Here is a 16851-nt window from a genome sequence, read left to right on the forward strand (position 1 = left end):
GGCACGCCTTGATAGAAAATGTAAGTCATTGCTGTTAACTCAGAACAGATGGTTGATTTCGGTTTTTTATAATATATGATTTATGGAGGTCCTAGTAGAGCTTTTTTTTAATGAGATATGGTGCATATATTCAAACCAGCCATTGTGGAATTACAGGTGTCTAAGATGGTAGGCTAAGACTAAGGCTGAATAAGCAGAGTATCTACAGTAGAGTTGCAGGTTGAACAAGCAGAAAACATACAAGAGTCGTTCATCCAAGATTATCTTTCTCAGTTGTGCATGTATATTTGGAGTATCTGGATTCTGTTATTTTCTCCCTTTTTTCACTTTAGGTGACTATTTATGAAACCCATATTCTGTATGATTTCATTTTCAATCAAATAAGAAATACCCAAGAATTTAACCTTTTGTGATTTTCATGGGATAAAATTGGGCTGATTTGCATTTGGTTCCAGATTTTTAATGTTCATTTTAACTCTGCTTCCATCCTAATAAAAAGATAAGATATTTACCATAAAAATCATTTGAGGTGAAAAGTACAGTTGTTTGAAATCCCTGTATAAAGGTAATCCTTTATCTTTCAGTATGTGAGAAGCCTCATTTGTTCCAGTGCAACTACTAAAGTTAGATGTGAGTTTGTGTTCTTTGGAGCACAATGCTAAAAAAAATCACTAATATTCCTGCTTTGTAATTGCTGTTCCGTCTCTTCCCATGTTGGCAAGAATAAATGCGTCTTCATTTATCTTGGTTTGTATTTTCTCTATATATGAAAAAAATTACATTCACATATTGTGCATCTTTTTCTACTGAAATGTTCCAGATCAAACTCAATCTAAAATCTGTCTGTTCAGAGTTAATACATAGCTATGCATGAATACAAATGCATGTGTATCAACTGGATTTATGACAAGTCTACAGTGGTTGCCTTTAAAATCTTTCCAGGTTTGTTGGAGATAAACGTTTCACCTCATCTTAGTATTAAGAAATTGCAAGAGATGCTCTACATCTTGAGGTCCATCAGTTGAGTCTGCTCAGATTGCAAGCAGTTTTGATGTGCAGCTCCTGCAGATGGAAACCTACTGGCATTGCTTCCACTGTACTAGGCATCCAGAAAGTTTTTGAGATTACCAGTTGTGTGTTATTCACCTGGTGGTCCTGGATTGTACAGTTCTGCTGTTTTACTGGCATCAACCCTTCCCTATGTAATGGTGACAGCCCAGGCTGGGACAGGAATCTCAGTAACTCTCAGCTTGGCTGGCTTCAAACCTGTCTGTCACTTCTCTGTTTCCCCTTGTACACTTTCAAATACCTTGCTTCAACCCTACATTTTCACGTTAGGATTGTTCTGGGATGGGAGGGATTAGAGAAATACCAATAGACAATGTGAAGGTTATTTCTGCACTAGAAAATTCACTTTGGGCCCTGAAAATTCATTTGGGGGCAAGGAATCTGGTATGCAGGGAACTAAGGTAATAGTAAAGTGAAAAAGTTGTTGGGTAAGCAGAGTTACAGCTGGGTGTCTGCTGGTCTTTCAGAAGAGAAGATGTGTCCTGAGCATGGAACCATTGAGGAGTCAGAAATGATGCTTTTAGTCCAATTGTCTCCATAAGCAATTATGTTGTGTTTTTTTCTGGAATGCAGTTCTTGAGGTTTATTGACCGAGAGTATGATAAAATCTGCAGATAAAAAATAGGAACCTTCTGTATTTTTCATTCGGGGAGGGGAGAGAACATTACGTTCATGTCCAGTAATGCCACTATAGATGTATCTTCATATACTACGTAGCATATGCAATTACAATGATGAGAATCTACAGGAGGAAGCCACTTAAGTAGATGTGGTGTATGCATGCAGCTTTGCACATAGCTTCCATGTTTATGTGTTCATATTTTAAAAAAGTTAAATATTCGAGGGAAATGTTACACACAAATTGTACTTCTAAGTTCCCATTTATTGAATCCATTTTATTTCTACTGTCCCTTAGACTTAAAGGTGTCTGAGTATCAACCAGATTTGTATTATCGAGAGTTCATCTTTACCTTTCTTGGTGTCCTGTATTATATAATTCTCTAACATCCCATTTAGCTGCTATAGGGGTGACAATGAGAACATGACCTTGCTGTATTCTATATGGACTCAGTAGGTGAGGACTGAGTAGAACTGTTTCTCTGCTGATATCTTCAGCAGTTTTAAAAAGTGGGAGAGAGAACAAACCAGAAAATCTGAATTGTTTTCAAGAACAGTTTTACAGCTTTCCATGAGGCGCCAGTTGATTCATAATGAGTAAAACATGTTGATGTGATTCTGTAGAATTCCACTAGTAACAGAAAAAGGACACACTCTTTTCAGAAGCTACTTTGGATTTTTTCCTTTGAAAAGTCTTATACCTGTCAGCCTTTCTGGAAGAAAGGAAGGCAGTGGGAGTCTAGTAGCAAGGAAGCTGTTGTGGGAGGGAGGCATGCATTTACCTGCAAGCTTCCTACGAGTTCTGACTATATGTATATCCTTTGGTTCCTCATTCATGCTGTGAAGCTGAAACCTGTCCTCCTTTGTGGTGAGAGTAGGTACACTAACATGGTGGAGCTCTCGTATTACAGGGAGGGAGACCGTGGAGAGCTGAAGACATCAGTTGCATGGTCATAAGATGTCCCTAGACCTAGGAAACTTCTTGATACAGAGACAGGAACACAGGACTGCGGCTCCCATGCGTTCAGAGCGGTTGGCTAAAATCCTTTCTCATACAGCTACGCTTGATGTAGCAAGCTGCAAAATGCCAAAAAGTTTAATATATAAGATGACAGTCCTGAAAAAATGTTTTCACAAGCTGGTGTTATGTTGTTTTGCTCTTGCAGATAGGTATTTTTGGAACTTCCCTATCACTGTGTTTTACAGCCTTTATTTGCTCTGTTGTTATTTTTGGTCATCTTTTCTGAGAGTCCCCTTTTACCATTTCAGCTTCCTATTTCTTCAAAGTTATAGCTGCTTTGTTAACTTTGCCAAAAATCTTATCTCTGTAAAAGTTTCTCCCAACGATAAATTAAAGCATTTTTCTCTGACAATTTCATTTTGCTCCTCTCTTTATTTTTGTTGAATTCCTTGTTTTGTTCAGTAACTTTTGACTTTGAGTCCCACAATGTTGAAAACTGAATAAAATTCAGTTTAGTAATCAGTATGAGATTAAGGCATCAGAGGAGGTCGTCCAGACTATTATTTGCTTTAAGGCAGGTTTAGTACATTAGGAGTCTGGGAAGAAAAATGGTTAATTTTAAATTTCTAATCAATAAAATGATCCGTAAAGCTTTCAGTCATCTGTACTGTACGTGTTTTTGACCAAACAATGGGACCTGACCCTTTAGGGTCTCTATCCCTTTGTGGGTTGGTTTCTCTGGGCAGGAAACGTGTGCTGTTCTGAGCAGCACTGAAGCATGCTCCCTGCCTGGCTGCTCAGATGCAGCTATTGAAAATGGTGAGAATGTCACTGACATAAGGAAATCAGAAGATGCCTTTATTCTTTGCGGTTTTGAATGCCATCCATAAGCTTGCTGAAACTACCCGATTTCCCTGTTCAGAGGTGTGTATACTGAGATTGCCACATTGTGGTTTCACAGCTGATAATTCAGTGACGACATGTCAATGCTTCAGTGTCACAGCTTCTTCATGCTTAGGCCTGAACACCTACTGTTCAGTTACCTGAGAGTGCCTCAAAAAGCAGGACTAGGAGCTGTCTGGTGACACTGTTGGGAAGGGAGAAGCACTTCTGTGAGTGAGAATTAGATCAAGTCGGTTGTATTCCGGCAGCGTGATGGTGAAATCCTTGAATGCAAAAGAGATTTGTCTAGAATAATAGTTTTATTTCCTCCTCCTATAGTGTATTCAAACCATTTTTCTCAAAATACGGGGTAGAAGTGACCTCTGTAGTTGTGTAATGAAACCAAAGAAGCCCTAGTCTTTGTTGTCTTTGAAAGTTAAGGAATCTCCATCATCCCTCTCTCCAGCCCTACTCCCCCTTCTCCCTGGCTTGCTAAGAAATGAAAACAGTCTGGTTGCGATGGAAGATTGAATCTTGTGCAACTGTTAAGATCTAGCAAAATGTGGTTTCCTAACTTTTGTCAGCTAAGCTTGTGTCCTTTCCTAAAAAGACTTTTGGCCGACAAATTTACAGCAATCTGGTCTATATGTAGAATTTGAATTTGGAAACTAATGGCTAAACCATAAGGGGAAAATCTGTTCTGTTTGTTGGAGAGTTTACAAGTACCACCTTCCGCCTTATTATGTATTTTTCCTCCTTTCTCTTTTCTTCCATTAAGTGATTCCCTATACTTACCTAATTATATAATTACCTGCAAGAGGTGTTACTTAAACATGCTCCAGTTTTCTTACCATCATGGCAGACAACAGACGTTTATATTGTTTGGGGTTTTTTTAATATCTGACTATCTCTCCCCCTTTTACTGATAATATCTAAAAGCTAAAGAGTATATAAGGCACTGAAAGGGCAGTACGTGAGAAGAGGTTGCATCGTGAATTATTTGGTACTTACTGGTTATAGCAGCAATCAGTCACAGGACCTGCAGTTTGGCTGGCGCATCCTATGTGTTTGTCCTCTGATCACAACAGCCTTTTTTTTTCCCCTAAAAGTGCTCCATTTTGGCAAAAGCTGGAAAATTGATTTTTATGTACTTTCATGGTGCTTTCAGATGATTACAATTTCCGGAGCTGTGCTGTAGCAGTCTAAGATATTTCAAAGTACTCCATGTATTTATTAAACAAGCACCTGTCTGATAAAATCTGTTGTCCAAAACAATTACCAAGCAATTTCTGATCCCAAAGGATTTTTAATTTAAAATGCTGTATGCATGATACAGTGCAGTAAAACACTGGTTTTACAATGTGATGCTCTTTGTTATAGGAATGTTTACAAGGATTACCGTTTCCTTGAGCTGGCCTGTGACTCCCAAGAGGAGGTGGATTCCTGGAAGGCATCTCTGCTGCGAGCTGGTGTCTATCCTGATAAATCCTCCGTAAGTTCAACAGCTCCGTAGTTTTCCAGTAGCTGCTCTGTTTGAGTCAGAAAAAACAATTGTGTCATCTGGATAAACTTGATGTCTGCAGATGTCTCAAGAAATGGCAGCCTTTTCATTGTGCTCTTCCATGGTGATTTTGAAATATAATGAAATACTTTAAGATCAATTTGTGCGTCAAACCTCAATATTTAAAAAAAACAAACAAAACAACAGGCAAACCTTCCAAAATGTTATGAATTGCATCTGTGTAGTAAGTGTGTCGAGAAATTTGTGGTTTCATCGGTTCAATTTAGGTCTCGTAAGGTAAAGATGTGCTTTGAAGTGTTTCTTCCTTCAAGCTCTGTGTTACAGAACTGACAGAAGCATTCCAGGCAGTCATGTATATTTATTGCACTGATTCACTGTGTGGCTTTTGTGTATCAAATGCACGCTAAATGTTTCAAAATGCAGCTTGACTCAGCTAATCATCATGTGCAGCAAATTGAATGTTGTATAGTAAAAAAAAAGTATTAATTTAACAGAAGATTCAGAAAGTTGGGAAATGGAATATGACCAATTGCCATTTCATATTTTTGGGGGTTAATTATTTTGATATTTAATATTGAGTGAAGTTTTGAGGAAATTATCTGGAAAGAAGGCTGACTAACAAAATACCTGTCATTTGAGCTTTGCAAGTTTCTCCAGTGCATGGTTCCCCTCTCTTCAGTGAGTCTGCTGGTCTGCTAGATTCCTTCAGCAGAAGATCTGTTCTGAGAAATAATGCCTCAGTTTTGATGGAATTTGTTCTTCCTGCTTATTTTCCATGGGAAGGCCAGGCCCCCTGAGTCCAGGAGCTTGTGCTGTCTCCCACCTTCATCTTTCTATTCCTCAGAGTTCCCTTATACTTTTGATCCCCTCTGGCTGCTGTTCATGCACACAAATGTCCCTTAGCTTCAAGGCTACCATCAAAAGATGAATCAGAGAATCATTGAACTTCTAGGTTCTCCAGTTCTTCCATCATCCAGGTGACAATGATGGGGTTTTTTTTAATAGATCCAATAGGAATTTAGCCAGAGACTTTACGTTTTTAAAAAAAATACTTTTGATCCCTCTCCAGTGTTGGCTGTCCCAGTAGATCAGTTCTTCCCTAAAAACATCAGAAGTCAATTTACAGTGATTACTTTTGAGAGGCTATCCAATTAATTACTAGATTCAAAATAGTGTATTGTTCCGTTTTCTTGCTCAGGTTCTAATAATGGTGTCAAAAGAGCATGTTGTTGCCTCTGGTTTAATCTTGTATTCTGTTACATCTTTATCATATTTATACATCTGTTACTTTATATTTAAACAAGACAGGTACCTCAGAACCTCTGTCTTCTTCTCTCTCCCTTCCCTCCAAAAATATTTTGTATTCAAAGTATGTTTTCTGAAGAACTTTTGGTTTTGTTTAAGTTTGTCTGCCAAAGAAGTCTTACATGCAAGATGAGAGACTTCCTTGAAAGACGAAAGTAGAAGGGAGTAAAAATTAAGTTCTCCTTTGAGCTGGAATTATCTTTACATTTCAAAAAGAGTGAATATCATTGTTCCAAACCTCATAGTTCCAAATACACCACTAGTCTGTCAAGATGTGTAGGCAAGATGCCTGATGCTGCTCTAGTCTAGCAAAGCAGTTTGTTCCTACAGGACTCGAGGTCCCAGAGCCTACCAGAAGCCTGCTGTTAGAAGTTCTGAATTTTGTAAAGCAAAAGCTCCAAGGCCAAGGGTGCCGGAGAAGCTTCAATATATAGCTTAAATAAAATTCCGCAGCATTTTATTAAAATCCTGTGCATACTCAAGTTTCACACCTTCCTCTGTCAATATAAAATAGTTTTAGAGACACCTTCCTCAGTCTTTTATTCTCCTTCAAAGATTTAGAGACCGTGTTTTTATGTAAGAGAGACTGCCAGGAAATGGCAGAAACCTGTGTTTGCTTCAGTGATTCCCCACAGCTTTGCAATCTCAGAGTTAAGAAGTCAGAGAGGTACCCTAGCCCCTTCCCGGACTGACCCTCTCGCTCTTTTTTATGTGTGAGTTGCAGCTGGGAACTCTGAGTATCCAAGGCTTTGGCACTAGAAGTAGAAAAATTGCTGCTTAGAAATGAAAAATAGATTAATAGTGCTGTAAACCTGGAGCACTGCAGTAAGGAGGTTGGCCTGCTTTCTGTAACTGCCAGAGCAGCGTGCACAGCCTGGGGTTTGAAAGCCAAGCTGTGTGCTTTCATTAACAGTTCTGCTACTTGCATACGAGGACACTGATGTAAAACCAAACACAATTGCCCCTAGCTGGGTTCCTTCTCCAGTGGAAGGAGAAGTAGGGATTAGAGATTTATTCTGAATTCTTACCATGGGCAAATTGCTCAAGAATATTAATTTTTCTGTTGTTTTATTACTAGTACTACTGAAAATGGTGTCATTACAATGGCAATGGGCTCAGTACTTACTGCCATTAATAGAAAGTCACTTTTGCTAATTTAATCCTGTAATCTAAGTCCAGGGTTGTTGATTTTTAATTTTACTTTTTGCCTCAACAAATCTCATTAATATATTAAAAAGGCCGGCTCTCACTTGATTCCTCCATTTCCTTGCTTCATTTTGCCTGCCTTCCCTGGCCCCCTGAACGTGGGGGTGTACACTCCACTCGTACTCACATATTCACTCTCTTGTTAACTCTCTTTAATCACCCCTCAGTGTTGCTCTATGAACCCCTGAATTCTTTTGCAGTTTGCCAAGTCAGCTTCTTCCTGAAGGAGATTTGTTTTTGTCAGGACGTGGGCTTTGACAGCCACCCAGATAGCAATGAATCAGTATTTTTATTTTTCCAACCTGTATGCAAGTCATCTTGCTTGATATAAATCAACTTCTGGCCAATTCACTTTGAAACGGGATATCCATTTACCACCTGACTTTACTGCTGGGTTTCTGGACGAATGCATCCAAAACACTCCTTTTTTAACAAATGACTACAACTTTGTGACTAACCTTTCCAGACTGTATTTCTCAACTGTAGACTGGTGTTTACTTTGGCTAACTTCCCACTGTATAATACATACCGGTCATGCCAGCTCGTGGCAAAACTCACAATTAAAAAAAATAACAGCACAGATGTTTTTTGTAACTTTCTCTGCACACTTCACCTTTCTAGCATCATCCATTCCTTTCCCCCTCTCCCCTAATGTCATCCCCCCTTTTTTTTATTATTAAAGTTCAATATTTACTTTTTGAAAAGCATTGGCTGGTGAAACTTGCCATTCATTGCCATGTCGTAGGGAGTGGTTGCCATGCAAGGGTAAGCAGACGTGTTTAGTGGGTTGCTTTGCCTAGTGGAAGCTCAGTGTTACCAGTGCATGAAAATCCCTCTGGCTTCCATCCCATCCCTAGATCACTTCAGGCCTCATTTTCTTCTCCCTAGTGTTAGTGTCCATTGACTTCCCTGGAGCTGCTCCTGATTTTACACTGGAGAAAGCAGAAGTGGAATTGGAATGTTTCTGTAGAAAGGAAATTCTGAAAACCAGTGTGAATTTACTACTTCACTCAAGATTTTACGTCCTTTGTGAATGTCCTGTGCTCCCCTGGAAGCTGCCTAACTAAAGGATTCAGTGAATGCTCTATGAGTCAGTTCCTCACTTGGTTTGAGCTCTTTCCAGAACTGTACAGGCTAGACTGAATGCATGTAAAATAAATGTATCTAATGCTTCTTTTTTTCCCCCCTTCTTTCCTCCTCGCTGCATCCCACAAAGGGGAACAACAGAGTAAGTTCTTTGTACTTTTACAAAATCCTTTTGTATCCTGTCTCAAGGGTTTTTTCAGGAAAATTAGTTTCTCTTGTGGTTCACCCAACTATTGCCTGTATACCCTGAAGAGCAAACTCGTATTACAAATGTGGGGGGGAAAAGTGTCTCCTGGAAAACTGTTATCAGTTCTTTGCTTTAATTTTGGGGAAGGAGACGTGTTAAGTGTTGCTGAGTGTGTTTTTTTAAGGTGATTCAGTAAGAATGACACTATAAAAAGATTTTGGAACCAAAGATTATGAAGGTATAGTAATAAAGACCTTCTGAGGAAAGGTTACTACAGTCTGATGAAACTCATTACAGCTGGATTTTTTGACCATACATCAAAGCTTGTATTAATGGGCAGTTATAAAAACCCCAGCACTAAAGTCTTAAATAACAGATTTGCTGGCGTTGTTGGGTAAGCTGAACTAGATCAGTGTACTGGCTTTGAAGGTGCCTTAAAATGGATGGAGGAGGGTGGGGTCAACATTTGCCTTGGCTTCTAGACCCTTGATGCTTTCCAGCTGGACACCAGCAGAAGGGTGTGGGGTGTGGAGACGGAGAGCTGAAATATGCATGGTAGGTTTTTTTGAAACTAAACAGCACATAAAAAGACAGTTTTGCTGATATTGTTCTGATACACTAATAATCAAGCACTTCCCAGGGTTAGTATTTTTTTATGCTGTTTCTACTGAGCTTAAGAATGGAAATTGCACATCTCACACTTTGGAAAATGATGCAGAGTTTTTCATACAACAGAGGGAAGTTACATAGCTTTTGTTCTTTCTTCCCCCCTGCCCCCCCCGGCCTTCCCTGCTTTGGGATGTTAACCCTTAGGAAGATGTATCTGGAGCATCAAAAGATGCTACATAGCAAATGTTGAACCTAGCACCTGAAATATTGCCTGCAGCATCTCCTTGTGAGCTTGAAGCATTTCCGGGGTATTTGGGAAAGACCCACTTGGTTTTCAAATGTTCTGAAGGTTAAGGAATTATGTCTGCTTTTAATTTTTCTATTTTTAACCATTATTTACCACTCCTGTTGCTAGAGTGGCTGAGCTCAGAAGCACCAAACATCATATGTGTTTCTGGTGTGCCTGAGAACAGGGGCTTCTAGTGTGGATGGGGAGAGGTTAGAGAGGTGGCGTGTTGATGGCATGGAGAGAGGGACTTTACATAGGAGGTGGTGTGAAATGTAAATGTTGATGGTGTAAGCTAAAACATCAATGTAATGTTTATAATGTTTCTTTATGACATGCTGACTTAAGGCTTTTCTGCTGCAGTGGATGCTGATCTGCTTTCCAGGGAGAGAGGTCAGACTGTAGATGCTCTGTCAAGGGAAATGAGGTTCGATGGGGCACCAAAATGCTCTTGGGGCTGGCAGAGCCTGGAGGTCAGCAGTCATATGGACCAGCTTTATTCTCCGGAGACCTGAGCTGTGTGGCATCCCAAGGCAGTGAGGACCTGTAGCATCTGACATAGAATTAACTGCTAGCATTAATAACAAGGCAAGATACATATAAGCAGATATAAGACAAACCTATGAGATCTGAGGGTTGGTGGAGCTGTTAGCTCTTCTTTTACACTAAGCAAAGGGCAATTCTTGCTGTAGGTTCAGAAACATTCTCCCTGTGGCCTGGGCTGTCAGCCAGAAGGTTACTCCACAAGAAATCTCCATGAAAACCATCCCGATCTTTCTTTCTGATCCAATTCCTTGTAAGGACCCTTTGTATTCTTATCTGTGTCCCTCCCTTGTCTTCCACACAGGTCATTCGTGCTGGATTCTGGACATTATGTAGATTCTCCAATTACGTAGAATTAACCTGCAGCTGCCTGCAGGGGCTCAAAACCCACTAATATCTTGAGACATCTGCACTGAATGGCATGGAAAGTGAAATGAGTAAACCTGCTGAGAGGTGACCAGAGTTTTTGAGAAGGGGTTGGGAGAAGAGAGGAGTGGCAGACTGAGGATAATGATGGTTTATTAAAGTTGTGTAATCCTTTCTTACTACACAGGTACAGATTTACTGGGTACCTAGCAGAGCTGTAAACCCTCCTACTAGTGCTGCCTGGTGTGGTATTTGTACTGTGGATCATGTCCTGCGTCCACACATAAAGATCCTGTACCTACCCGTCCATTCAGATTGCGGCTGCTTTTATACCTCTGCCTTTAGCTTTGCTCTCCTAGGTTTACAAAAGTAAAAATAAACATTGGAGTAATGAGTTCCTAAGAAAAGGGAGAGGAAGGGAAGTAAAGAGGATTTATAATCATCAGTGGACTACTTCTTACTTTTTATTGTTGCACAATCATTAGTGTAAGTGAGATTTTTCACATGGTTAAAGATAACTGTGTTTTCAGAAGATTTGTTGGATAAAATCTGTACGGGGGTTGTATGGAATGAGGTAATGGAGACCTACCTCATTCAGCAAGCACATGTTGGCAAGCCCGGTCTTACTGGTATTAAAACTGACCTCCCCTCCATAGCCTTGGGCAGAGGGAGACCAGAGCATTGCATAGAGTCATGCAGAGCCTTTTACCTTCAGTCCAGGTGCTGAAGACACAGAAGCTGGATGCCTTTCAGTGTTTTAATCCACTGTTGTGAATTTTCTCCCTCCCCTGTGCATCTTCATCTCCCTCATTTAAAAAACACAAAAAAATTTCCCCCTAAACAGCCCTTCAGAGCATGCTCTCTGAAAACAATAGCAGCAAAACATATGCCATTCTCATGAGGTCCACCCTCAGAGTATTTCTAGTGTTGTTAGGTTAACAGATGAGATAGATGCTGTGTCCTTAGGAAATTTTTATTCCAAGTCCCTAGGCATTCAAGCAGTAAAACAACAACAAAGAAACCCCCCCAAAACCCAAAATGACACCTTTTAGTATAAAAAAATTCACCTTTCCTTTGCCATGCTCAAGACCCTAGTTAGCCAATCATTTCTGCTTAAGTGAACACTTTCATGCTGAGCCTCAGGCTTGAGAAAATTCAATACAAATCTGATTAAATTAGTTCTTGTGGATGAAGTGACAACAAAATTCCTATCTTCTAAATTCTTTGCTTGCTGGCAGCCTTACAAAGCATGTAAAACTGAAATATATAAATCCTATATTTGCATTGCCGCTAGTGGAGATGTCACAGTGCGGATAGTACTGTGTGTACTGTGTGTGAACATTCACTGGGTATCAAGTCACTTACTGTAATTTAGTTTGAAATTTCTCTTGAGAAAAGCAGAACTTGCTTTGAAAGGAGAAGGAAAATAGTCTCCCTGCCAGCTCAGTTTGCATGTTATTCCTTAAAATACTTCTTGGTGACATATTAATTGCTCAGATTCAAGTCTTTCCCCCTGCCGTGCTACCCCCACTCCATTTTCTTCCCCCTTTTCCCTCCATTTTCCTTTTTCCTCCTTTTTCTTCCTTTTTCCCTCCTTTTTCTTCCCCCCCCCTTTTTCTTTTCCCCTGCTTTGCCCTCCTCACACTTTTTCCTTTCTTCCCTCTTTTTCTTTTTTTCCCCCTTTTCCTTCTTTCCCCTCTTTCCCTTTTTCACTTTTCTCCTTTTTTCCCTTTTCTCCTTCCCTCCAGCCCTTCAAGGGAGGTAGCTTTACTAAAGCAAGATTTCAGATCAGCTACTTCATTAAGACAGCCAGATGTCTTACTGTCTGTTTACACAGACAGTAAAATGGGAAATTTTACTGGCAAACGGGAACTTGGTAAAGTCAGGATACTCATTCTACCTATGAATACAGCAGCTCTTTTGGTTCATCTCTCTCGTGCCTGGCTAGTGACATGTCAATGCGGCCGTAGTGCCAGAAGCCGTATGTACCTTCGCATTGTACATTGGCTGTGATGCTTTCTTTTTCAGATTCCACCATGAGTCTGAAAGGTCCTCTGTCACCTCCAAGACACCAGCTCTGACTCAGGCAGTTACTGGCTGTGGTGGTGCTCTGCGAGTGCCCCAGCAAGATTCAAACTGGAAGTCAGTGGTTCTGCTCTGGGGTTGCTGAAGTACAAGTTTGAGTTCAGTTCCTCAGCTAGAAAAAGTAAAGATTCATCTGGCTTGTTTGCATCATACTAAGTTGAAAAGCAAACTGTGCTGCCATGTCAGAGGATAAAACAGTGTAGTCAGAAGTGTAAACTGGGAGTTTACTTGTTTTAATTCTGTTTCTTTAAAAAACCTCTAATTTATCTTAGAAAAGGAAGGCGCTGAATTCTAGGAAAAGAAGAACCCGCTTCAGTTATGACTAAAATTGGCTTTAGGCCAACTAGGTTTAAAAATAACCTTTGAATGAAGAAGTGTTATTTTATTTTATTTTTTTAGGTGGAAAAATGCCATGATTTTATAGACAGCATTTCAGTCATTGCTTTGAACAGATGAATTGAATTTTGCAATGAAGTCACGGTGTAAAGGAGCAGACCAAGTGAGGGAGTGTGCGTACGCAAACATGCTAGGTCAAAAGCAGTCCAAAATACAGCGAGGCAATGAAATGGCAGGCTGTTTTTCAGTCCCTTTCTTGCTGCCTTACTGTTTTGAGGATGTGAAAACATGTTTCAGATAAAAATTGTCTTCTTGTTTTCCTAAATACTTCATAGTTCAAACAAAAACTAGAACCAACTTTGTTTCCCAGCTGCTCTCTGAGAGGCAGAGCAACCCTGCTTTGCAGTCTTGTAAAAGTAAAATAACTGCTGTCACGAGAGAGTTAAAAATGTACAGGGGAAAAAGAGATTGGTAGTATTGCATTAGTTGCACTGACTGTAACAAGATGCAGGCTGACGGACTGAATGATTTCAAACCCAGTCCTGTCGAAGCTGGTAACTGCCTGTCAGGGGTCAGGGGTTCAATAGCTGTCACTGGGTTTTACGTTTCTGCTATTAAATGGGATTGCTGACATTAGGCAAACTCCAGAAAATTTAGAAATGAGGAAACATTTCTGTAATGGTGGGCTCTTAACTGGGCTTTTGACAAAGAATATGCATATTGAAAATATTTTTTGGTTGTTTGTTCTTTATGGTGCAGCTAATTTCTGCACAACTTGCACCCTGATGAGGAGTTTCATTGAAGCTCTACAGAAAGGTGGAAACTCCCTGGTTGGGAAGTTTCAGATCGTGGAGCGTGATCATTGTGGACATGCAGGAAAGGCAGTGATGTCAGCTAGCCTCAAAGGATGCTTTCCCAGCCCTGGTCAGTGAGCACTGAGAGTCGGCTGGTGGAGAGGAAGGCGTGGAGGGTGCTTCTGCACCAGCCTCTGCCACAAAGGGCCTCTAAGCTCCCTGCCAATACCTGCATCTGGAGTCCCTGTGCCTCCAGGTCTGTGTAGCTGCAGTCAGGATGGTCTGTTTGCCCTTTTAGTTCAACACTATTGGGTCACCCACAAGGGAGACAGAACCGAGGGGAAACACACATGCAGCTATTACAAGGCTTTGGGACAGTCCTAAAATAATAAAATATAATAAATAATAAACTTAATATAATGAAAGAAAAAATATAATAAAATCCTTTATTTTAGAACAATCCTAAAATGTTTTCATTGTCTTCCAAGTCAGTAATTGCACAAAACCCTACTTGTGAGTAATAAATGACAGTAAATACAAATTTGGAAGTTTTTTTTCCTGCCAAAAACGTCACCAGGCTCACCCTTCCGCAGCATTTACAGTGTAACAGGAAATGTAGTCACTGGACGTGAGGGTGGAGGGCAGCTGGTGAATGGCCAGACGCCTCTTTTTTTCTCATTTACAAGGGAAATCAAAATGATCAGGAGAAACTGAATGTTTCCCTTACTCCATTTTGGACAAAAATTAAGTCATGCAGTGTCTAGCCTGAGGCATGGTTCATCTGAGGTTTCTCTAACCTGTCTTTTTTGTGGAGGTAGGTTTGTACTTTCTCTATGGTGAGTCAGCCTCAAGTCCCATGTTCTGTGTGTAAAATCCTCCATTCTGGAACTGCATCCTCCACTCATGTAACTCTCCTTTCATGATGCCATGTGTTCTGTTCTTCTCAGCTCCTCTTTCACCTGTTTCCCAGCTCCATTATGGCCCTTCACTGACTGATGTCTTCCCAGTCCTTCTCCATTTGTTGTATTGTGTGACACTTGAATATCAACTGCCTGCATTGGGAGAATTGTGATTTCTGATGTGGAAAAGCTGGCTGTGAACATTCTGTGGTGTTTGATTCTGTGATTCTTTGATAACTTTCATACCGGTGTTCCTTAACTCCCTGCTCCTATGTCTGAGAAACAAGTGGTCTTACAGACTCTGTTTCCCTCACATTCCATCTTTTAAATCCTTACCACTGCTGTGAGGGCAGTGAACAAAATTATAGAGGTCACCCCTTTATCCACTTTTGCAACTGCATTCAGTCAGCCATCCCCAAAGAGCTCAATCTCACTTTCACATCTCCTGTAACTCAAGAGATATGGCAACAAACATGGAAGAGGTGATGTTCTCATGTCAACATGCACCAAGGAGCTCTATGGGCACAATTTTTCACAGAAGGGGTCATTGGACAGGCTGCCCAGGGAGGTGGTTGAGTCACCTTCCCTGGAGGTGTTTAAGGGGCGGGTGGACGAGGTGCTGAGGGGCATGGTTTAGTGATTGACAGGAATGGTTGGACTTGATGATCCGGTGGGTCTCTTCCAACCTGGTTTTTCTATAATTCTATGATTCTATGATTCTAATTCCTCCTCACCTGAAGGCTTCAATGTAGGTAATGGTCTGACTCAGTGAACAATGACACCAGCAGGCAGCCTTTGAATGTGTTGGTGTCTACGGCTGTGGGATTATAGATGAACCAGAGCCGGTACATTTATATGTGGGCCAACGTATGTCTCTGTATGTATGAACGAGTAACCAGTGTCCTGCACAAAGGTAAATTCTTACCCTTGTTTGTAGGACTGCTTTACTTCCAAAGTAGTGGCTTCTGGTTATGGCTTACTGCTGATTAAAATGTTCAATCTAAGGCTAACAGTGAGAACAAAATACAGCATTGACTGCAGTCCTTAACACCAGCTGGGTTGCCCTTGCTGTGGTGAAAATCAAGGCCCATCCTTCACTTGTCTTTGATAGCTGGAAAACATCAGCTATCAGCCTGTAGTCTTTGTTATATACTGCTCTGCAGGCAATACCTCTTAACCTGATGAGTGGATGTATATGCTCAGAAATGGGTTTTTTGAAACCGATCTGGGTCATGGAAAGGCTGGAAGATGGGCATAGTGAAGTCAATTGCATCCACTTCCAGAGTGAGAATTTCACCTGTTGTGAGTGGGTGAGTTGTCCTTGGTGTTGTATGTTTTTAGCGGATTGTTGTTTTTCTTCTGTGTTTTCTGTAGTCTGATTAGTGTTCTGCTAAAATAAAATTCTCCTTTTTTAGAACCTGTTCTGGAATTGTCTGATTGGAGCTGTGATTTCTACCCCATGTCGTATTTCTTTTATTGAGTTCCATCTTATTTGTATAGTTTCATTTGTAAGCCACAATATGATGCTTTCCTAGCAGCTGGTTTTAATATTGCAAATAGATTATTTGTCTGGAAGACACATTTGTGGACCAGGATCCCATTTCACAAACTGAGACTGAAAACATGGTTCCTTGCAGTCAAAGTATGACATGAGAGAACCGATGGATAGTTACAGAACAGTGCCCTGTCTGTTTTGTTAAAGGTTTGTCACTAGCCATTGAGCACTGCTGGAAACAGAGGGTCTGGAGGCAGACTACCTGTTTGTCACTGATCTGACAAGTAGAGGACATGGGATTTAGGTTTGTTTTGTTACTAATGAATTCTTTAAAGAAGGAGCATGAATTCTTTCTTAGGGCTTGTCTCTTCAAGCCTGAGAAGGCAGTATTAGGACTAGTCTGGAACAGGTTTGGCAAGATGCATTCATCTTTTGTTCTTTAGAAATACCTTACTACAACATTTTCTGAGTATGCAGTGTTTTCTTTCTGCCTGTCTTTCAAGAACAGGTGGTGATTGATCCTTCTGTTCTGCTTATTTACCAGACTGTCTTCAATTAATCTCTAAAATTTGACACTAGTTTGTTGGAGTGTCCGTTCTTACC

The 16851-nt window shown here is 40.5% G+C and overlaps 1 protein-coding gene across 10 annotated transcripts in view; it reads left to right on the forward strand.

Annotated features, from left to right (window-relative positions):
- The window catches only part of DNM3 (dynamin 3), a 194127-nt gene that overhangs the window by 131006 nt on the left and 46270 nt on the right, over window positions 1-16851 (forward strand). For all 10 annotated transcript variants that reach the window (XR_011337866.1, XM_069862400.1, XM_069862394.1 and 7 more), the window contains one exon: window positions 4910-5021. Coding sequence is in view for 9 of the 10 variants with exons in the window: in XM_069862400.1 (XP_069718501.1) it covers window positions 4910-5021 (112 nt within the window). In the remaining variant the exon portion in view is untranslated. The remainder of the gene's footprint in view (window positions 1-4909; window positions 5022-16851) is intronic.

The sequence above is a fragment of the Phaenicophaeus curvirostris genome, chromosome 8, assembly GCF_032191515.1.
Source record: "Phaenicophaeus curvirostris isolate KB17595 chromosome 8, BPBGC_Pcur_1.0, whole genome shotgun sequence".
Lineage (NCBI taxonomy): Eukaryota > Metazoa > Chordata > Aves > Cuculiformes > Cuculidae > Phaenicophaeus > Phaenicophaeus curvirostris.